General features: G+C 30.1%; 2 protein-coding genes across 2 annotated transcripts in view; both read right to left on the bottom strand.

The window, feature by feature from the left end:
* Window positions 1-14,633: 14,633 nt before the first annotated feature.
* On the bottom strand, window positions 14,634-21,358 carry LOC125814161 (sugar transport protein 5). The gene is made up of 5 exons (XM_049493618.1): window positions 21,206-21,358; window positions 20,433-20,758; window positions 20,090-20,277; window positions 19,402-19,849; window positions 14,634-15,163 (listed from the first exon to the last, which is right to left on the bottom strand). Exons 1-5 carry the CDS (start codon window positions 21,342-21,344, stop codon window positions 14,720-14,722), a joined length of 1,545 nt encoding a protein of 514 aa, XP_049349575.1. The 5' UTR covers window positions 21,345-21,358; the 3' UTR covers window positions 14,634-14,719.
* A 631-nt stretch (window positions 21,359-21,989) lies between these two features.
* The window catches only part of LOC125814109 (probable leucine-rich repeat receptor-like protein kinase At1g35710), a 72,579-nt gene continuing 69,813 nt past the window's right edge, over window positions 21,990-24,755 (bottom strand). The window contains exon 2 of the mRNA XM_049493563.1: window positions 21,990-22,342. Within this exon, the coding sequence (XP_049349520.1) occupies window positions 21,990-22,342 (353 nt within the window). The remainder of the gene's footprint in view (window positions 22,343-24,755) is intronic.

Raw genomic sequence — 24,755 nt, forward strand, 5'->3', positions numbered from 1 at the left:
ACTATAAATAGTTGATTCATGATATTTGTCATTTCATAAAATCAATGCATTAATTATAATATTTTTTCTATTTTACCCTTGTGAGTTATTAGCCTTGAAAATATACATTTGACTAACATAAAAAAATTAAATGAATAATTTATGCTCATTGATCAAATTAATTAATCACAATAAATAATTTCATATTCATTGGTTGAAAAAGTTGACTTAAAAAAAATAAAATAAGGATAGAATGATAAACTTACTTAATTTCTTATTCACGTGAAATAAAAAATTGTGACATATGAATAGGAACGGATGGAGTACTATTTTGGAATATCCAATAATATTTGTTCACTTTTTGAAATCAATGGATAATTTTATACTTAGCTCCTAATTTATTCTTATCATTAATTATAGACATTTCTCTATTACATTTACATTTTTCAAGACATTATATTTATTATATTTAAAGAGTGATATAGTATAATTATCCTTCTAGTAGTTTCTTAAGAAATGTGCAAAGTCAATAGTGGACGAGTATTGTTGGACAGATGGAGTATTTGATTTAGCAGATTTATTAGAACAATCGGTTTCTTTACTTGTAGTTGGAAATTGGAATCTACTTGCTCCAACCGATTTTAGTTGTCATGCTTATTAAAAAGAGAATATTATTTATTATTTTAAAAAATTAAGATAAAATTTAGAAAAAAATTATTTAATTACATAAATATTTCTATTATATTTGTTAATTTTTCGTATAATTTTAAATAATTACACATTATTTCACTAATTAATAATTTTATATCAGATTTCCAATAAAATACACTTAAATACATAACTATATTTTTGCTACAAAATAAACTCTGAATACAATTACGGAGAGAGGCAAGTGAAATAGGAGGGACGCGAGCTAGAGAGGAGATGTATCTCACATAAGTGTGAATCATATTAGATACATATATGTGAAATATTAGATACATTCTGGAAACTCATGGGTAGAAACATAGTTAAGTCCTCAATTGAGATTTGTATTGTTTGCCCAAAAAATAATAATTTTTTTCACTTTCATCTTTATTCTAATAAAAACTAATAAATGTAGAAAGAGATTAGTAATTGAGGTCAAAGAATAATATATAAATAATTTAGTCAAATTATCCCTTAAATAAAAAGGCGTGCAATGAGCAATATTTTACTTACAGGAAGTCAGCATACTTTGTTTATGCATCTATTTAAAGTCCTATAATTATTGAAATTGAAATTTATAAGATAAAAAAATTGTCATCCATATTTTCAACGTATTGTTTGCATTTTTTTTAAAACTAACAATTTCCAATTCATTGAAACTACACATAATCTATTTGTGTGTGCTTTTAATAGTCCACAACGGCCCTCAACCATTTTTAAACAACCAGCATTTTAATGAGTCATGAATACGTATGAGATCCCCCCACCCCACCCCACCCCACCCCACTACTTTGCATCATCACTTCAAATGAAACCATTTCCCTTCAACTAACCCTCCACAATTTTTTGTGGAGTGATAAGTATGCCTTTATTTTTAATTAGATATCTCAAATTTGGCCTTCACGAGTATAAAAGTTGTTTTCGTTTAGGCAGCGGCAAAATCATAATTTTCAATAAGGGGGTTCATAATCTGAAAAAATAGACACACGAAGTAGCTGAAGGAGGTTCGACATCTATTATATATAACTAAAATATTATTTAACCATGTACAAATAATATAATGATGACGGTTCGAATGAATCCCTAACTGTAAGTTGGTGGCTCCGCCACTGCGTTAAGGAGCACTTTACTACTCAATGTGAGACTTTCCGATGTGAATCCAAATCTAATCGAACTTCAATATGGATATCAAACTAAAAAATAAAAAAAATTTGAATTCCCTTCAACTTTGGTTGTCTATGTTTTGCATGCAACATTTCTTTTTCTATATATTTATTATACATGTTATTATTATAACTTCACATGATGATATAAGATCTTCATACATATCGTTTACGTAATTAACCAAATTATTGATATTCTCTCTCAAATAACACAATCTCTCCTCCATTTCGATTCTCCTACACTTTTCACTTTTGAGATCCCTTAAGAGAAATCTTTCCACAAATACATAATAGCCAATCGAATTTACCGTTTATTTTTCCTAATCAATATATACATACACTATGTGCTGCTTATTAATGGGCCTAGGTGCGTGAAGGCGAGGTAAGTTAATTGAGAATCTGCGCATGAAATCCTAATTTTTTAAAATAAAATTTATATATTTGTAAACTACGTAAAAAGTACTATAAGTCACAATAATTTACAATCCAAATATTTAATAGATATATGAAAAACTTACGGTCAAAGATAAACTTATTTGTATCTCAAAATCTGAAATGTATATCGAGACGGAGGAAGTATATAGATTGGTCCACTATAGGATTTTTAGAAGGAGGGTGAAACAAATATGCACAAGCACAAGTATTCTAAAATACCAACGTAACATCGAAAAAGTGAACAATAATGTACCTATTTATTAGTAGTACGTAGTATCAGTATAAGGTTTAATTAATTCCAATACATATTTTAAGAATATTACACATCCATGACATGAATGGAACGTAGAAAAGGAGGAAACAACAAGTGAGTTGAATATTGAGTAGGCATCTTCTAATGAGGGAACATTAAAAAAACCATGTATGGCTCATTATGGTTAGCCCATAATCCCAATTCAATGGACGTACGTACGGAACCTATTTATTTATGCATATTCACCAACCACATTCATTATATTGACGAAATTTACTCCTACTTCACAAAAAAAGCAAAACAAGCCCATCAGTTTTGTGAACGAATTTAAGCTAGCGTTTGACCAGAGATAAGGAGGTATAGATGGATGAGATATGATTAAAAATGAAGTAATTAATATATATTCGGCATTCGGGGTATGGTGAGAGTGACTAACGTGAAGGATTAGATGAAGAAAGTGAGACTGAGATGGTTCAGACACGTGAAGATTTTTAGAGTGGTAAAAGTCTCACATTGATTGGGGAATGGATTGGCGGTTTCCTTTATATGAACTTGGACGATCCTCCCCTGATGGACTAGCTTTTGGAGTTGAATTAGACTCATGTGTCATATCTTTACATGGTAGTAGAGTCAGGTCCAGGGGCGGAGGCAGCATATAATGAGGGGGTTCATCCAAACCCCTCGGCGAAAAATATTACTATTTATACATGGTTAAAATTATTTTTTAGGTATGTATAATAGATGCCGAATCCCCTTATTAAAATTTCTGGTTCCGCCACTGATCAGGTCCATCTCTGTTTGGACTCCCGGTCCACACTCCAGTTGGGCCTGGGCGTAAAGGGGGTGTTAGAGTGGGTAGAAGTCCAGATTGATTGGGGAATTGACTGGTGGTCTTCTTATATGGACTTGGACAATCCTCCCTTCTCATGAACTAACTTTTGGAGTTGAGTTAGGCCTAAGTGTCATATATCTTTACAAAGATATATAGGTGTGTGGATGCACATGTGAGGAGGCGTGAGAGGTTATGTATAGTAGATGTTAGGCTAGGTAGGAGTCTGCAAACCTCTAGCTTAATGAGAATACCTTATAAATAGGAAAAAAAATTATTTTGCTAATTATTCCTTAAAGAGTGTGTCAAATTAAATTTAAACAAATAAAAATAAACAAAAAGAATAATAATTAAATTTAAATTTTCAAAACATAATTACTTAAATTAACAAGTCAAGTGACAGAAAAAAAGGGAGGCCAGAGGAAGAATAATTAAGTAAAGAAGTAAACAAAAAGAGAAGTCAAGCAGGAAAAGGAGACATTAAATATAGGGAGGTTTTAATGATGATATGTGTTTCTATGGAGCGCTTGAACCCTACCCACAATTTAAAATAGTCAGATTTTAATATACATAAAAAATAAAACAAAATAAAATATGTGTTTATAGATATCCCTCCGTTCATTTTTATTATCCATTTTGAATTTTGTATGTTTCTTAGAAAATATGTAATAGTTAATATGGTTTTATTACAATATTTATATTAATTAATATATAATTTGAAATTTTGAAAAATGAATAATTAATGTTAAAAAAAATATAATCTTAATATATAAAATTAAATGAGAAGGGAAAAGAGGGGTTGTATTAAATTAAATGTAGTAGGCAGCTGCCTTTCATTAAATCATATTGAATTCACTTAAATGCAAATTAAATCGAAGTGGATGAATAGAAAGAGCAAATGCATAATGCATTTAAACACCTCGCTTTCTACAAAATTAAGTATCTACTTTAATTTTGCTGAGAGTACCGCCGGCCTCTTCATTCATTCATCCATCCATCCTTTTTAATGCTTCTCAACCTCTTCCTTCCTTCATTTACAAATTACAACCACCATCCTCTTAAAAACAACTTCACATATACTTTCTTCGTTTATTTTTACTTGTTCACTGTAATTTTTGATATGATATTTTTTCAGAAATAATATAATGATGATTTTACTATTTTATCTATTTGATACTTTTACTTGTTATGTTTCGCTTCTCAAGAATTAAACTGCATGAACTTTATCCAAATATGAGAATGATTGCAACTTGTGGTGTTCTTTTCGTATGATTTTCAAACATCTAAATTAAGAATTAAAAATATTGAATTAATCTAATTCAACTTATTTATGAAATTAATCAAATTGACTCTCATAAAGCAAAATGTGACAAGTAAAGATGAACATTTTTTTAATATAATAAATTCAATGTTATGAAAAATACATTAGATTCTGAATAGTATAGTTAATAAGGGGAATTTTTGCATATAGCCACTCAAAATAACTTAATTAGGTTTTATAGTTATAGTTTGCTAATTACAACTCGTAGCTACATGTTGGGGGAGGAGAGATGCGAGCGAGATTGGGAGAATAATTTGTATAATTCACAACTATTATTAAACAAAGAGAGTATTTGAAGTTCTTACTCACAAATATGACATTAATGTGGTTAAAAGAAATAAGTACATTAAACTGATAGGAATAATTACAATAATTAAAGAGTCAAATTATCCTTTACTTAAACTGATAGGAATAATTACAATAATTAAAGAGTCAAATTATCCTTTACTTAAGTATTTTTTTAAGAGGTGTGAAAAAACATGATAAATATTTAGAAAGGGAGGAAACAATAATCTTCATTTAGGAATGATTTGTTAGTGCCATGCACAATGAAGAAGCCTATACCATCAAATGTTAGACTAGTGATCATTATTAGTGGGAGGAAATAGGTGAACATAATTCATTTTTAACACGTAATTATCATTTTTTGTCATACATAATAAAAAAACAATAATTTGTTGTTGATCACCAATAATATAAAATAATAATAATCAACAATAAGCTAGAAATAGACCAAATAGAGCGAACAGGAAACAACAAACATAATTAAATCTATTTATAATAACCAGAAAAACATAGTATCATCTAAAATGAATTTGTCAAGAATGGAGTTTTGAATTTTTTTTTTTCTAAATTTAAAAGAATATAAAACTTCTAAAATGGTAAATATATAATTGAAAGCAAAATACAAATTTATCCTTACGCAGTACGCATTCATATTAGTAAAAGTCTAAATGAGTATCGAAAATCGAGTTAGAAAACTAATAGAAAAAGGAAAATAACATATAAAAATAATAATAAGGACAACTAATGAGTGGTGAGGTAATTAGATAATTGAAAAGCTTTATTGCAGTGTACTTTTATCAGTGGACCAATAATTACAACCGTTTAATTGGCGTAAAATTTTGGCAATACAAATTCATGATCAGCAGTTAGCGTAGAAAAATAACTTAGATCAGATTCAGATGGTAACTTGACAATTCTTTCATCGTACATTATTTAATTAATAACTTTCTCACTCTAATAAATATTTCTGCAAATGTGTAAGAAGATAATGATTTAGTTTCAGATTATTTCATTTTGTTTTATTTTTTCCTCTTTTCTTTGTTGACGTATGATTTTCTAATTAGTTGATTAAAATAAAAAAAGAAGAATAGAGGACGAGTATACCAATTATTTTAATCAACTAATTAGAAAATCATACGTCAACAAAGAAAAGAGGAAAAAATAAAACAAAATGAAATAATCTGAAACTAAATCATTATCTTCTTACACATTTGCAGAAATATTTATTGACGAGTATACCAATTATTTTGTTGTCGTATACTTAACTGCACTTGATATTTACGTCATTGTAAAAAATAGTTTGGATTAGTGAATCCAATCTAACTTAATTGAGAATACCCAGACCTAGACTTTGTTGTTACTTATTCAAAAGTCGTCCTTAGTGATTCGATGGATAAAATTACTATAATAACATAACAGATTGATCTTCCTCCAGAGCTCATATCAATGAAGAAATTGACACCTTGCAATGTTGGCTCTTCGGCTAAAAGAAAAAAAAGTCAAAGTGATTTTTCACTTATCTAGTGGAATATTTGAATGTAATTATGGAGATCTTCTTTGAATTTTGAGTTCGAAAGATATAACAAGGAAAGGTTAAATCGAATTCTTGTTTAAGCAGTATATATCATTCCTACATTGTATTAATTTTGATCTTAGATTTCCGTATTTCAATTCTAACATATTCTATGATTACATAAAAATGCATATAGTAATTAAAGGTTAAACGTGCGTGTTTGACCAATATCACAACGACCAAAATCAATTTCGTCAATATTTAAAAATAGGTTAAATATAATAATTTTGAAATTATTTAATAGTAGCTTTTATAGGATTTTACATATTGCCTACAAATTAAACAAACAAGAAAAGATGGAATCATGGGTACTCATCTGAAATTTCCGACTATACATGGTTATCACTTATCACTTATCTCCCTAAATTGATATTATACTGTTCTATGGTGAATTTCTTCTTTTACTTGAAACATTACTCTGCTCATTTATTTTTATTTGTCTATAATATTAAAAATAAAATTTTATATTTCATATTAAGAAAAAATATATATATATTTTTAACATAATTTACTTACGCTTCAAATATTCTCAATATCTAATAAGATTATATATCAGTTAATAAGAATATTATGATAACATATATATTAATTATAGTATTTAAAAGATGTGCGTATTGAAAGTGAACAAATAAAAGCCAATAGAAAAAATATTTAAAACTCATGTCATGTCTTTGACCTTTGGGTCCATATAAATTATGAAGTTTTTAATGGCCAAATTAAAGGTCGAAATTGTGAAACTCTTTATATTTATGAGTACCAAATTGATTATAGCATTAATATTTTGTGGGACTATATGTCATTTATTGGAATTTTGAAAGCCGAGAAAAGCGGTCAAATGGCAATTTTATGCATTTAATTCTTCTTCAGAGCTTTATAGTATTATATATATTGGAGGGTCCCATTTTTAAATGAAGAATTATCTCAAAACTTTCTTCTAATATGAACTCACCTGCTCATGGCTGCTCTTTAAATAGTTTGATAATATAGGCGAATTCAGAATTTAAATTAAGAAAAAAGGTTTGATAAATTTTTTAATTTTTTCACGCAGGATTAATATATCTTCATAATAAAAGTGATTCATATATATTTTTATTATTTTATGAATGATTCACATGTACTTTTTTTCTCTTACGGAATTCAAAAATTATTTTTTTTAATCAAAAAAATAATTCACATAAGAGTATATTTGATCCTTCTCACATATTTCTTTTTGGTTTTTTTAATTCAACGACTAATTTGAATTTATTATTTTCTTGTAAAATTTATTATAGATGTCCTAATTTTTTGTACATCTATAAAAATTAAGAGACTGTTTGATATTGCTGCTAAAAGTGCTTATTTCTAGAAGAACTTTTTAAAAATTGATTTTTGGAAAAATGTTTATAAAAAAATCAATTTGTGCTTGACATATTCAATTGAAAATTGTTTTTGAAAATAAGCAATTTGTATTTGATTATTTTTTTTTTTATTAAAAAGTACTTTTGAGAGTTAAATCACGAAAAATGGCAAGTATCAATAATATGCTTTTAATATTAAGATTATTTTATAGGGAGAAACTATTTTAAACATCTAATAGAGAAAAGGCTCAAAACAGTCCTTCATCTTTGGGTTAAGACTCAAAGTCATCCTTGAATTTTCACATGGAGCATTAATAGTCCCTCATGTTTGCAATATTGGTGCACTTTTGGTCCTCCTTCAAAATTTTGTCTATTTTTAACATTGATTTTATTCATAATTTATGCATGAAGTATTTAATCGTCATTTTATATATTTAGTAGAAATAATAACTCCATGTGAGAGATTGTGAGAAGAAAAACACATTATTTTGTTTAGTAGAAATCGTATTGCATGTAAAGTCGAGAGGTTCATCACGACGATTTCACGAGTACAAATTTTCTTTTCTTGCAATGTCATATGTTAAAATGTTATTATCTTAGCTACAATAATATTTATACCGAACAGAACAAGGTGCTCTTCTTCTCACCTTCCCTCACATAGAGTTATTATTTCTACTAAATATATAAAAAAAATGATGGGACATTCCTTACATAAAATTATGAACAAAATTAATGTGAAAAAATAGGCAAAAATTTAGGGGAGGACCAAAAGTGTACCAATATTGCAAACATGAGGGACTATTAGTGCTCTATGTAAAAACTCAAGGATGAATTTGAGTCTTAACCCAAAGATGAGGGACTATTTTGGGCCTTCTCTCCATCTAATACAAAAGCTTTAATTACATTTTTATTTTAATTAATTAAAATATACATATTCAAATTTTCAATTAATATTGTACCTAGATTATATTGTTGAAAATAGTGGAAAGAGGATTTTTTTTTTATTTGTTACCTATTTTATTAGGATTCAGTCTTTAACTATTATCCTTTTTTGGTTATAATACTCTAAAGTTAAAAAAAAAGTCAAATTAAAATAAAATAATCCGAAATTAAGAAGAGAAAAAAATGTTATTTATTAGAGTACTTTGTTTTTGGTGAGCTGAAATATTTAATTATTACTTTTCTTTATTTTTTTAATCCTACAAGAATATTGTTGTTATCTTTATTTATAATTCAGTAAAATATTACGTAAATTAATATATAAAATATAAAAAATAATATAAGAACATAAAATAAAATAAAAAATTTATTATATAAAAATAAAAAATAAAAATCTTGAATGAAACTTAACCAAACTTATGAGATATGTTACTTAAGACGAAATTTCGCAAAGAGCCACTATAATAGACTTAATTAAGCTCCTTAGCTATAGTTTACATATTTACTGGTTGGATCTATAATTTAAGCTGCTATGGGCGACCTCGTTTGTATAATTCACGTGTACGCTTGTAGTGTATTTATATAATTGAGTTATTTTCGTCTGTATTTATATAAATTGGTTAGTATTAGTTGATTTGTATTTATTTTTGTATAGACTCAAAATAACAAATTTATACAAACACAAACATCTGAACTTTAAACAATTATACAAATTACATTATACAAAAGTTATACAAATTTCAAAAACTATATGTTTCTAACTGAAATTTGGTTGTAATGTTGCCTAGAAATTAGTGGCGAATGACAATTAATTCAAACTATAACTATGTTAACTAATTAACTAGTATATGCTTGCTTATTCACATATTTCTCCATTAATTAATGAAGGATATATTGATAAATATGTATATATCTAAGAGGTATTTTAGTTTTCAAAAAAATAATTTTCTCCTTGTTTTTATTTTTAAAAAACAGCAATTTTTAGTTTTTTCCTACAACAGAAAAACTGTTTTTGCTTTCATTTAAAAACAGTTTTAACGATTTGTCAAGCACTTATTTTTCCTCAAAATAACTCTTTTGACCTCTCAATAACTATGCCAAATAGACTCTAAATTACAGTATAGCAACTAGTTTATATTTTTTCTCTTACTTTTTTTTTTTTGTTTCACTCTTGTTTCTTTTTATTTCTCTTATTTTACACTAAAGAGTGAAAGAAAAAATGAAATAATAATAAATAAATTATAATTAAAATTAAAAAATAATTTATGTTTTAAAAAGATCAAATATATAATATTTTTAAATATTTAAAAAATTAATTTGATCACTTTTGTAATGGTAGGGGTATATATGAGCTACTTTGTAATGGTAAGGATATATGTAAGCCAATTTTTGTAATTTTAGAAATATGTATGAACCACTTTTATAATGAGTGATATCTCATCTCTAAATGACAAATAGACATTCACTATTTATTATACTTTCAAATTTTAATAAGCTTTTATATAAATTTATATTTCATATTAAAAGTACGAAATTCAGATAAACTTGATATCATAAGGCACATTATCCACTTCTGGTTGAACTTGATAGTCACCGCTGGCTGATGGCTGCAGTTGGCTTTGATTGATAAGAAGCTCTTAAATTTATGTGTTTTTAATGAACTCTTTCTCGAACATTACATCCAATGATACCAATGGCTCATCATTTATCACTTTGAAAATTTAATTAAAATTGTTTGTTTTTTATTTTTCTTTTTGTTAATTAAAATATTTGAGATTTTTTTTTCATAGTTCGTGTTTGGTGTTGATATTAAAGCTTCGACTAAAATTAAATTGCTCATTATTTATTGTGAGCGTGACAGTTTCAATAAAAATTTCATTATATTTAAAATTCAAATTCAAAATTTGACCAAATTGCTAAACTATGAAAGCTAAATCGAGTGTAATTCGAACCTAACAAAATTACTTAATAGTTAATACTATAGAGAAATTTGGTAAAAATTTCACAGGACACTCTGTTCTGATCGTCTCAATTAATTAGTATTCATATTATATTTTACTTTGAATGAATACTCTTAGGTAATAGGAGTATTAAATAAAAGTGTCTATTTTTTCATTTTTCAAAATAAAATTCAGATCTATATGACTTGAAATTTCAGTTAACTTTTATATTCATTTCATCAATCATTATATACATGTCGAAATGCAGACATATATAGAAGATTTTTTTATTTTTAAAAAAGCGTTAAATAAGTTTGTTAGATTTGTTGTTTTGATAGATTGATGGTTGTTCTTTATCATATATGAAACTTATGTTTAAAATTTAAACTTAATTATTTGGAGCAGATTTCGATGTTGGATTGTTGAAATTCGAAAAAAAAATTGGCAAAAAAATACAGACACACATAGGGAAATTTTAGTCAATCATATTATTGTGAGGAAAAATCTTTTGGCCCAAAAATTTGGTCAGAATAATATTTTATCGATGTTATTTTACCTTTGTAACTTTAATACCTTTTAACTAATAAATGGAAAAAACATCAGTTTATTTTAAAATAAAAAAGGGAAAAATTTCAAAACAACAATATTTTAGCTTTTAATGGGACTCCTTAGCAATAGTTTCACTATTTATTTAATATGTCAATATTTTAGTTTGTTAAGGACTGAGTTATGTATTTATTTTATTTTGATTAATTTGAAAGAATACAAATAATTAATAGCAGAATAGAGAAAATCATGAAACAGAAAATTTCAAAAAAGGTAAAAAAAATTAAAATTTAACATTAATAACGTTTTTGAAAGAGCATATGTTGCCATTTTTCTTTCTAGCATTTTTTTTTCCTTTGTTCTTAAGAATTTCAATTATTTTTTTTGAAAACAATAGTTTGTATTTTATATCTTATACGAGTGGAAGTGTTGGAAAATTTCTAATGCCCTCTGTTTTGGATAGTTATATGTTTGAACTTCTTTGAATATGCATGTGTACATCCGAAATGTATTCGAATACCTAATGATATGTATAACTAATTTAAAATACAAAAAATATTGGTATTGATTTATGATGAATACAACTCTTTGGCATTCTAGTTCAAGTACAACAATAAAGGCAGTTGTGAAGTATATACCAAAATACAAATACAAATTAGTTGTAAATCGAAATGATATTGAAAAATACAGTTGCGATGAATACATAATACATAGAATAAGTTGTATTCAAAATAAATTGTATTTATTTTTCAATATCCAATTTTGTTATATTATTATTTCACTTTAAATTTGCAGAAAGTACTTTCTGGCTCAGTTTTTATTTCAAAATATGAAGTTGTATTTCAATATCATTTTGTATATCAAACGCAGAATGAATACCAATAATTTTGTATTCCCCTTCTTGTGATGTATTCGTCGCAATTTTATATATTATGTATTCATAAAAATTATATTGCTTTAACCAAATAAAATACAAAATATGTCTTACTAAGTTTGTATTTCAAATATCAGATTGTATTTCAGTATGATTTTGTATTTCAAACGAAAAAATGAATACCAATAAATTTCTGATTGATTCCGTCATTGTAGATAATCAGATGCTTTCCGAAAATCTAAAACCCTAAAAGAAAATTTTGATATTATCAAAATATATGTATTAAATATCAAACAAAATAAACATATAAATGAATTTCTAGATTCTACAAAATCTGAAAAATTAAAAGAAAATCACAGAAAAAATTGAAAAAAATTGTTTAAAAGAATAAAAATCTGAAATACATAAATATTTAATGATTATCTAAACAAAATCACATAAAAATTGAAAAATTTGACTGAAAATCCGTAATATATAGAATCCGGAATATACACCATAATCGGTGATTTTAAATAGCAAATCAAAATAAATCTAACTAAATAATGGAAATTACCTTGGCAATCGAGAAATCTCTTGAATTAATAAAGAGATTTCATTTAAAAATCGAGAAAATTTCTTGAATTAAAATCTATATTTTGATGAACAATTTATGAGCACCTTGAAGAAAGAGAATCTAGAAACGTGAAAGGTGGGGGTAGAAACGTGAAAGGTGAAGAAGGAAGGTTAATGGGTATTGATTTAATTATTTTTTTTCGTTTTAAACGGTTATTGGTTTAGAATTTGGTCCAATATAGGACTGTTTTCATAAATAAAATTTGAATAGATATTATTTTCTAAAAATATTGCCATTCTGACATTTTAAATAAATATTTTAAAGTGTTATTGTTTTGACTAATTATGTTAGGTATTATGACTTAATTGCTAATTTTCCCAATAAAAAAATATTATAGTTTTTTAATATTCTGGCCAAATTTTGGCCAAATTTTCTAGCCAATTGTGAACCCTGTAAGAGCTTATGGGCTAGAGACACTAAATAAGACTGACACAGTTAGAATTGTTGGGCCGAAAATTTTGGAAAGTTTTATTTGAGTTCTACGTCCAATTGTCAATTGGTTAAAAAAGACTAGGAGTTAGAAAGAACAGTTTTATGCATATTGTGAAGAAGCTGTCTGTTCCTCTCATTCCATTCATATCGCTATTCTTAGTTGTTACTTTTCATTGCAATTCAAGAATTTAAGTGTTGCTGTTGTAATTTAGCTATTTGATTATATAATGTTTGAGTATTTATGTAGAGAATTCAAATTTGTTTCATTGGTGCTTTCATTGAGAGTTGAGCTCAAATTTGTATATAACACGTGCTTTAGTCAAGTATGACTGAAAATCATGCATATATATAAAAAACTAAAATAGTGCTAAATGAGTTTGTTAGATTTATTATTGATGGTAAATTGATAATGGAAGTTTATTCTTATGATATATGAAACTTGTGTTTCAAACTTAACCCTCTCCGTCCACATACAGTGCACCTCGGCCGCCTCACTCTGAGATAGAGGATCAATTAGGAGGGTTCGCTGTGATGTAAGAGAGACGAACGATATACTTTATTATTATTATTAGATAACTATATATATTTATTATGAAAAAAATGCAATGGCATGTAGACTTGCTTTGCCGCGGAAACTCAAGTAAAAACCTATTAGAACTGTGGGCCTCACCCGTCTATTACTCGACCTTAAGTAACTGAGTTTATTTGAAGAAGATTTGGGTATTGAATGATTGAAACTCATAAAAAGTTTTTGTCAAAAATAATAACAATCCAGACACACCATTGAAATTTAAACCAATTTTTACACGCACTTCAATAAAAATATCTAAAGTCAAAAGCTTATTTTCAACTTCAGTTCATATATGAATGTTCAATCAAAACCCTAGATAATGAATCTAGTTATTCAAATATTGTTTAAGAACATAACATATAATTTCATAACGAACAAGTAAAAACAGTGTTAGCCGAATATCTACATTTTAAAAAAAATATTTTTAAAAAAAATAACATACTTAGAAGTAACTTCCAATACTCTCCAATTTCCAGCTCCCACCAAATATAAGCTCATGCATAAGTACAAAATGTTAAATATAGGATATATTTCACGTAGACAACCTAGCTTGATATATAAGTATATATTTACTGAAAAATAAAACAAATGATGGCACCAAAATTTTCAGTCAATTTAATGTGTGTTCATTAATTATATACTTTAATCGTATTTAATTTGTTAAATCAAAACTCTGTAATATGTATACATAAATATAGCTTGAAAATTTTAGTCTACATATCTATAGTTTTCAATCACAAGATTCAGAAGTTTCTTTATTTTTTTTAAACCATATCAAGTTAAGACCAGATAAACAAATCGATACGACGACTTATCACTAATAAAGTACTAAATATAAACTTCTATTACCCAGTGATCCCATTATGTTAAAATTCCTCTGTTTTTTAAACTTACAAAAGCAACTGCAGTCATACACACATATAACCATTTGGTATAATCAATTCAACTTCTTTGCTGTGGCACTAGGACTGATCTCTTAACATATCTACCCCAAAACCAGTGCTGTTCCCACACTTGATGCATCGAATTTATGGCGACACCTTTGGTCTCAGGCATGAACATCACAATAAACATGGTCATAACAAAAATCCAACCAGCAAAGAACAAGAAAGCACCATATTTGAAGTGACAGAGCATGGCTAAGAATGTTTGAGACAACACGAACGTGGTAGCAAAGTTTACGGCCACACTTATGCTCTGCCCCGTTGATCGAATGTTCATTGGAAATATTTCACTTGGAATGAGCCAACTTAGAGGACTCCATGACCAACCAAAACCAGCAGCATAGGTGCACATCAGGGCTAGTACTAAGGCACCATATTGTTTGATTATGTGTTTGCTTCCGTTTTCGCCAATAGAAGCTGCAAGTGTACAAGCAATGGCTACCTTCACGAAGATTAAATGAAATGTAATTAGCATAATAATTGAAGCTAGATATACAAACTAATCTATTTTATTTTTCTAGTATAATTTGAAGTTATTTGTTTTTGCTGGTTAACTTAACTTGATAGTGTAAGAAATATAAGTACTAATGCAATTTAAATGGTTATAACATGTTATAACTCTATTTTTATGCTACCTTAGTTGGCTACTTATAAAAAGTTACATGTTGTCGTAAGTCAATTTAACCTGATGGTATAAATCATTTATACACTTCGATTTAGGGTTGGCAGGGGGACCGGGTCGGCCCGCAATCGGTTCGAGAACTGGCTTGCCGGACCCGGTCCCATCACTTTTCGCGGGTTGGGAGGGATTCGGGATAGGGGACCGGTTAGGGGCCGGTTCACCCTTTGGTCCAGGTCGACCCGGCCCGGCCCCGGTTGAACCGACCGGTTTCGTGGGATCCTCTTTTTTTTTTGAATTATATCCGTTAGGGACCGTTGGGGAAACGGTTAGTGGGCCCCCCAACGGATTTATTCACCTTTTTCACTTCTCCAACACCCCCTATCACCCCCCTACTTTAAATACTTTAATTTAAACCCTCAAGTTATCATAAATACACTTTAACCCATTTTTAATATTATAAATACCCCTCTATCCCTTATTATTTCTTACAAAATCATCTATACTCTCATCTATTTTCAATATCCTCTCAATCTTAAGTCTCAATTTTTGATTCCATTTAAGTCTCATATTATATCATAATACATATATTTCAATTCTAAATTTTCATATTATATCATAATATATATAATTCTCATATTTGCTATCAAGTATTGGAGTTCCAAATTACAAGTTACAACAAACTACAAGCTTCAAGAATCGGTTATTCGGTTATAACGTCTGCTATTAACGCAGACGTTTGGTACATTCGTTTCATAATATTTATATTTTATTTTTCATCGTTAATTTTTGTATTATTATTATTATTTTTATATTGCACTTTACATATAATTAAATATGAGTTCTAGCAAAAAAGATATCGGTAAGGAAAAGAGAAAGAACCAAGTGACATTAATAAATTATTTAATTTTAATAAAAAAAGTAGTAAGGAAAAAAATAAGAGTAAATGTGGTGGTACTTCTTCTAAATCAATGTCTAGAGTTAGATTTAATACAAATGATTCTACTTATGTTGATGATACTTCTTATGATATTGATTCAAATGTTCAACTCGATCATGAAATTTTACAACGAATTTATGGTGATAATCCTTATCTTGATGAAAATTCAGCTGAAGAAGTAGAAGTTGGTTCAGGAGAAGATGAATTAGAAGATACACCTACTAGTCCGGTGATAGAAGTTTCAAATGAAACTACAAATTCAACGGAGCAAAATTGTGGACGCCCACCCCTTATACCTCCTACAAGGGAGAAGGTGAAGTATCAACGCCCTAAAACTTCTGTTGTGTGGCAATTTATGATTTTAGATAAGGAAAACTCTATTACTATTTGTAATAAGTGTAAGCAACCTTTTAAACATAAACAAGGTGGAGGTCAAGGTGGGACGGGGGGCTTAAATAGACATTTGTTATCTTGTGCCGATTCAATATAAAGAAGCTAAAGCATTAGCCGATAGAAAAAAAGGAATTTCAATTAATGATTTTGATATTAATGTTAATGAATCGGTAGGGGCTTCTAACATGGTTCAAGGAACATTAGATCCTTCTAACCCCGGTGGTCCACTAACACAACGTAAATATAATAAGGAAAGAGATAAAATTTAGCTAAATGGTCTCTGTTTGTGGTTTGCCTTGTAGTTTTCCGTCACATCCCGATTTATTGAATATATTCAACAAACTTATAATCCTACTTATAGAGGTTTTTCAAGAAATACTGTTAAATCTGATGTTTTTGTATATCAAGGTAAACATTGTCAATATCTTCGTTGTATATTTAGCATATTAGATTATAGAGTGTCAATAACTTCGGACATGAGTCGTAGTGTTAATGGACATGATTATTTAACTATTACAGCACATTGGATTTCTCATAACTGGAATTTGCAAACAATAATCTTAAGTTATAAAGAATGTGTAGAGAAAATAACTGGTGCATATTTAGCTTCAAATATTTTGAGTGTTCTAAATTATTACATGCTTATAGATAAAGTAATGTCTGTCGCATTAGATAATGCATCTAATAATACAAACGCTGCTAGTATGTTAAAAGTTAGATTATGTCCAATTGATGTTAAAACTTTTCATGTTAGATGTGTTGCACATGTATTACATTTAGTTGTACAAAATGGTATTTCATTATTTGATTGTGGTTGTATGAAAATTGAATATGTTGTTGCCTGGATTTTTATGCTCATAGAGCTGCTAGAATTAGGGAATTTAATGAGCGTTGTGTATTATGTGATTTGCCACCAAGAAAAATTCCAAGACATTAAAACAAGGTGGAATTCTTTTTACAAAATGCTTTCAGTTGCTTACGAATATAAAGGATTCGTACAAACGGTGTTTAATGCTCATAATGCTGACCCATTAGATAAAATTTGTGAAGAAGATTGGGAAGAAACTAATGAACTATTAGAATTTTTAAGACTTTTTTATAATGCTACAACCATGTTTTCTGGAATTTATTATCCTACTATTTCATCAGTATTAATAAATATTTGTGCTATTTCAATTCAATTTTCTAAATACAAAAAAAATGAAAAATTTAGAGTTGCAATTGAATGTATGATTTGAAAAATTTAATTTTTTTTTTCCTATTCCTCAAATTTATTTAACTGCTACCTTACTTCATCCTGACTATAAATTACAAGGTTTGCAGGGACTTGTTGACACTTTTTATGATACTTCAGAAATTTTACCGGAAGAAATTCCAACTTGTGAAATGTGCAAGTCTAGTATAAAAGTAGAAGCAAAATTTTTGTATGAAAAATATAGAACTACAAGAAATACTCAAGGAAAAGTTGGTCAAACTTCTAATCCTCAAAGTAAAGCTCGAATTTCAAGTTATATGCGAGGTTTTCTTGGTCTTAATTCTTCTAACCGTGATAATTTTGAAGAATATCTTAATCAATCTTTAGAAACAGTGGAAGACAAAGATGACAATGAAGATTTATTAGCATGGTGGAGGAGGCGGAGCATTGCATTTCCAATTTTGAGCAAAATGGTTCGTGATGTTCTAGCTATTCAAGCTTCATCAGTTGCATCGGAGGCTGCTTTTAGTGCGGCAAGGTTTCAAATTGGTGATCATAGACATTCATTGGCGGAAGAAAGTTTGGAAACATCAGTTTTATTTAGAGACTGGGTTAACGCCGAGAGGAGGAATCATAATTTGCCAAGGTTAAGTTCCAAACAAGAAGCTTGGATTAATGCGGTAATTGAATTTAGTGATGATGAATTAGAGTCACAAGAGTTTCTAGCAAGTTTGCCAACATCGGAGGATGTTACCGTCGATATGATGCGACTATTAGAATTGAATTTTAAAGGAGAATACAAATATTAGATTACATCCGAGAACTAATTGAAACAGAACCCTTCCTAGAAGGTGGCTGCGTAAATTAGTTACTCTAATATTTGTAACAAATATTAATTTTACATATGAAAACTTATTGAAACAGAACCCTTCCTAGAAGGTGGCTGTGTATATTAGTTACTCCACTAATATTTGTAAATTGTAACTTCTAAGTTTTAAGTTGCAATTAGATTTTATTGAATAAATTTGAAGGCTTTATTCAAGTCTTTTTTATATAACTATGTCTTGCATTTTAATTTTAATTTTAAAATACTTTATTTAAAAATTGAAATTTGACATTTGAAATTTCAAGTTAAATTCTTTTAAACTATTTAAAATACAAATTTGAACTTCTCAAATTTGAAATTTGAAAACTTAAGCATTTTTTATTAGCTAAAAATGTTATTGAAAACTAAATAAACTAAAAATGCTATTTAATAACATATAATTTCAATACAAATAAATAAACATATAAAAAAAAATAAAAATCCCACGTCCCATCCCATCCCGTCCTGCCAAACCCCATCCCATCCCGTATATATAGTGGGACGGGATGGGACGAATTTTTATCCCCCCAATCCCGGTCCCCCAAAATCCTGGCCAAGGCGTCCCCTGTCCCGTCCTGTCCCCCAGTCCCCGTCCCCTTGCCAGCCCTACTTCGATTGCACAAAACATGAACTCATTAACGAGTCATCACTCGAGTTTTAACACGTACCTGGCAGATGAACATTTGTACTCCACCCTGTATGAAGAGAAATCTCCGTCCAAATCGATCAACAATGCAAGCAGATACAAGGATAGAACCAACGTTTACTACTCCAAGAATAATAGCACCAAGTAGAGCTGAGTTATTTCCTAAACCCACTGATCGGAAAAGGACAGGTGCATAGAATGCAATGATATTAATCCCACTCATTTGCTGGAAAAATGGTATGGCAATGGACATGACCAAATGAGGTCGATGTTGTTTCTTTAAGATTGTCACAAAAGGCTCTTCCTTTGAAGCTCTTGCGATTTCACAAGCCTTAATAAGATCAGCTAACTCTGCTTCAATTTCAGTGTTGTTGTTGGTTCCTCGAACTTTTGCTAGAGATTGCTTTGCCTGCTCGATTTTTCCTCGCTCAACTAGACTGCTAGGTGTATCGGATATGACAAGTGCACCTGCGCCAAAGCATTTGGTCACAAAACATATATTTGAAGCCTTCAACTTTAGGCCTAACAAAATAGAGGCCGCGTAATAAAGTGTTAGGTGATTTCTTTTCATCTGCCTAAGCTTTAGTTTGTAGTATTACTCATTACTTGTGCCAGTGGGAGGTAGTAGGTACTTGAGGATATAGTTGAGGTGGTTTGCAAATTGAACCTGACAGAAATATTATTTAAAGGAAAAAATGAGAAGTGCTCCTATGGTCATTGTCACGGCTGGGACTATGGCCAGGCCGAGGGAAAGGCGCCATCCCCAGCTGAGCTTAGAGGTGCCATAGTTTATGCAATTTGCAATAAGAACGGCAAGGCCAATGAAGAATTGGAAGCCTGTGCTGAATGCACCACGCCATTTTGACGGTGCCATTTCTGACAGGTATACGGGAGTAGCCTTCAAATACATGCACAAATATCATGATGAAATACAAATGCAGAAAGTCAATTTGATCTATGTCCTGTAAAAGGAATTTAACGGTAATAATGACTGGTGATATACATAATTCTCACACTATTAGTATAAGATTACTAAACTCTATGTTTTGTTACCTGGTTAGTAAAGCCGACACCAAAGCCTAATAAAATGCGACCCAAAATGAGCATAAAAATATTTTGAGAAGCACCATTGATGAGTGCACCAGCAAAGAAAGTGCAGCCTCCTACTACCATTATGCTTCTTCGTCCTATGGCTGTCGTGAGGCGACCAGCTGCGAGAGATGCAACCAAGCCAGCAATGTAGAGTGATGACGTGAAGGCTGTTGAAACTTCACTGTCGTATACACAATACACATTTAGTTCAGCACCACCAGATGCTACCTTCTTCAGTATTGATGGGAAGAATTTTTCAAGGAATGGCTTCATTGTTGTCACTCCACCTGATGTACAAATTAAATTGATTAAACCTCTGTGACAATAAGTTGCACAACAAAGACATTCCAATGGTTAGTGTTAATTTTGCGTATGTGACTAATCATAACTTTTTATATATACTAGGCAAAATTTAGAGATCATATAGTTTAACTTATATACACCATCAATGTAAGAAATTCTTTACACTATCAGGTAACTTGAAAAATATTTACATGTAAACCTCTTTAAAATGTGGGACTTGTCATCTTGAAAATAAGACAGGTTACCTGTTAGAACTTACAACAGGTAAAAGTAACCTGATGGTGTACATGAGTCTTTATTGGAAAACAAAAAGAGTTTTTCAGTGCCCAATTAATTTTCTCATATCCTACGATTACCAGCTGTTTCAGCGTCAATAACTGGAATTCAATCTAATATAATGGAAAACGAAAAAACAAACAAGCATACTTAACCTGAAATGCCAATATCAAATCCAAAAATGAGGCCACCTGATGCAGCAACAATGCTAGTGATGACAACAGCAGATGTTATCTTCCCATTAAAGCGGTTATCGCTATCTTGTCCATCATCAGCCATGCCACCAATTTCCATTTTCCCTTCTCAATTGTCAGCTACTTGAAGAGATCTAAAACGAAGTTTTATTTTTCAACATTGGTCTATATATAGAGTAGCTTGAAGTTGAAGACCAATTAATAGAGTATAGAAACAGAACATGTGACACCCCCAGAAAAAAAATAGTTACAAGTCTAGACGTTTAAAACTTTGTTATAAATGGAAATGATTAAGGAATTTTTGGTGAGATTTAGCTGTAAAACTTCCTCTTCTGTCAACTCAATGTTAGCTTGTACATAGTACACAGTAGAAAAAGAGAAGGGTAGGTAAGAGGAGTACAGTCATAATTTTAAGAGGCATATTTATGTACACATTTTTAATTATTGAGATGTTTATTTGAGATTTTTCATTAGCTATAAGAAATATGCAAAGTAATCCTATTATAACATCAGTACTTATCAAACATGATATAAGTTTTTTTAAATATACTTTTTGGCACTAAGAGATTAAATAGTTACCTTCAACATTACATTGTATACACTCTAGTACAGAAACCAGACAAGCGCCCTAACAATACAACAATACTAGTACCAGTAAAATTAAATTGTGGACTTTCTTATTAAACTACTTACTTCACAACCACTCAGTAACAAAGGTCATTTCTATACAAAGACACCTAACGTATCAGGGATTATACAGCTTGCCTTGATGGAGGTTTATCTTATGAGTAGGTAGACATGGATCAATTGATGATAAACTACGAAAGATGAAGTGCATTGTAGGCCTTGATTTTGGATTTTCAAGCAAACATGAGCTTGCTAGTTTGATGATAAAAACCAAAACCTCTTTTACTTCATCTTCAGGATATGGAAGGCGTTCATCTAGCAAATCACTAAACTGCACATGATCTTTAGTCGATGAATTTACTAGTGACGTAATGTATTCACCAAGATGCTTTCCTTTGATTATCTCCAATGCTAATACTCCAAAGCTATAGACATCACACATTTCTGTAACCTTCATTGTATATGCAAGCTCTGAAACAATACAATTCATAAAAAAGTATTAACATTTTAAATGTTTAAATAAAATAAAAACCATATAGAATTTTGGGTTATATTACACAAAGTTTAGAAAAAAAGATATAGAATTGGACCTTACCTGGTGCAACATAGCCATATGTGCCTGCAAGCACAGTGCAATTGGATGATTCTGGTTTGAGAAGCTTAGCTATGCCAAAATCTGAAACATGAGCTTCATACTCGGAATCGAGCAAAACATTACTGCTTGATATGTCTCGATGAACAATCGGTGGTGAACAGTCCTGGTGCATGTAAGATAAAGCAAAAGCAACACCTTTGATGATATTCACCCTTTTAAACCAATCCAATTTCTTTGACTCAACTTCATTGCTCAAAATACTAAACAAACTCCCCCTCTCCACATACTCATAAACCAAGAATGAGTGTTGTTTATTCGAACAATACCCATAGAGATTCACAATGTTCCGGTGCTTAATCCCAGTCAATGCCATTACTTCATTCATGAAGCTTTTGGGATGTGTGTTCTCAAATGAAGAATGAAGTCTCTTCACAGCTATATTCCCTAATGATGGAAGGTTTACCTTGTAAACACTTCCATGTCCTCCTTGCCCTATGCAAAATGTTGCACTAAACTCCTCTGTGGCGTTTAAGATATCCCTGTACAATGTCTTTCCATCTAACATGGATATCGAAAGCCAACCAGCATCCTGTATTTCAATGTCTCTAACTCTTCTTCTTTTATGACACATAAAGAGGACACCAATGAAAGCAAAGAGTAGTACTAGTGCTCCCATAATAAGAAGCACAATGATGAGGATGAGTTTATGTCCCTTCACCGTAGAAGATAGTTCACAAGGCTTATATCCTGTTACATTGCCGCAAAGACCTTTATTACCTTCCAATGAGGCACTGATAAAAGCTTTATTATTAGGGATTGGACCTTCCAACTCATTGTATGACAATACGACATCCTGCAAACCAGTCGAACTTTCAAATCCTTCAGGAATGCGGCCAGAGAGCTCATTGTGGGAAAGATTTAGGTTTACCAAAACCTTCAAATTGGCTAGATGAGAGGGTATTTCTCCAACAAGAAAATTATGACTCAAATCAAGTACATTAAGATGAGTTATCCTCTCTATCTCAATTGGAATTTTCTGACCAAATTTGTTGTTGCTCAGGTTCAAGTGAAACAGATGCAGATAATTTCCTATAAACGTTGGGATCGGCCCATTCAATCTGTTGTCTGATAGATCTAGGGACTCTAACTTTGTCAGTGACCCAAGTTCCTCAGGTATATTGCCTGAAATATTGTTGTTTTGCACTGAAAGCTTAACCAGAGAGGTTAGTTTTCCAAATTCCTTTGGAATCTGTCCAATCAAATGATTTGATGAAAGATCAAGTCCTAGAAGCCCTTTGACATTTCCAATCTCTGGTGGTATGCTACCACTAATGTTATTTCTGGCTACGCGCAAATTAATCAACTTTTTGCATTTTCCCCAGTTGCTGTTGAGTTCACCGTGAAAATTATTATCACTCAAATCAATGAACTGAAGCTCTGAATAGATGCCAAAAGCTTCAAACAAATTCCCAGTGAAACTGTTGTTATTAAAGCGAACCCATTTGAAACTCGAACACTTGCTCAAGCTACTTGGTATCAGCCCTGTCAGTTTGTTATTAGACACTGTGAAGTTCTCAAGTTTTCCACCTTGGCAAAGCTGCTCTGGCAAATGGCCTGAGAACTCATTTTCACTCATTATCATCGCTCTCAAGTTATCCAAATACGCAAGCTCTTTTAGAATGGAACCTGAAAATTTGTTGGCTCGGAGTACTAGAAATTGCAAGTTTCTCAAATTGCCAAATGAAGCAGGAATTGAACCAGTAAGTTGATTACTTGATAAGTCCAGAAAAGTGAGGTTTTTTAGATTCTCCAACTCACTAGGAATTGTACCAGTAAGTTGATTATTGAATAAATGCAGATCAGTGAGGTTTTTCAGGTTCCCCAAATCACTGGGAATGGGACCAGAAAGTTTGTTTGTATAAAGGTACAAAGTTTTAAGCTTAGTCAAGTCACCTATTTCTCGAGGAATATGACCTGTTAACTGGTTACTATTAAGATCAATGCCTACAAGATTGACTAGTTTCCCTATTTCTGTGGGAATGGAACCAGTAAGTTGATTACGGGATAATGCTAGATTAGTGAGGTTTATCAGGTTTCCCCATTCACTAGGGATTGAACCAATAAGTTGATTACCGGCTAAATCCAAAGCAATGAGACTCTTCATATTCCCCAATTCACTAGGAAGGAAACCAGAAAGGTGGTTGGTGAAAAGGTACAGAGTTTTGAGCTCAACTAAGTCACCAATTGTTTTCGGAATTTGATCAGAAAGATTGTTCGTCCATAAATTTA

This window comes from Solanum verrucosum, unplaced genomic scaffold, assembly GCF_900185275.1.
Source record: "Solanum verrucosum unplaced genomic scaffold, falcon-dt-bn FXZP01000230.1, whole genome shotgun sequence".
NCBI classification, from domain to species: domain Eukaryota; kingdom Viridiplantae; phylum Streptophyta; class Magnoliopsida; order Solanales; family Solanaceae; genus Solanum; species Solanum verrucosum.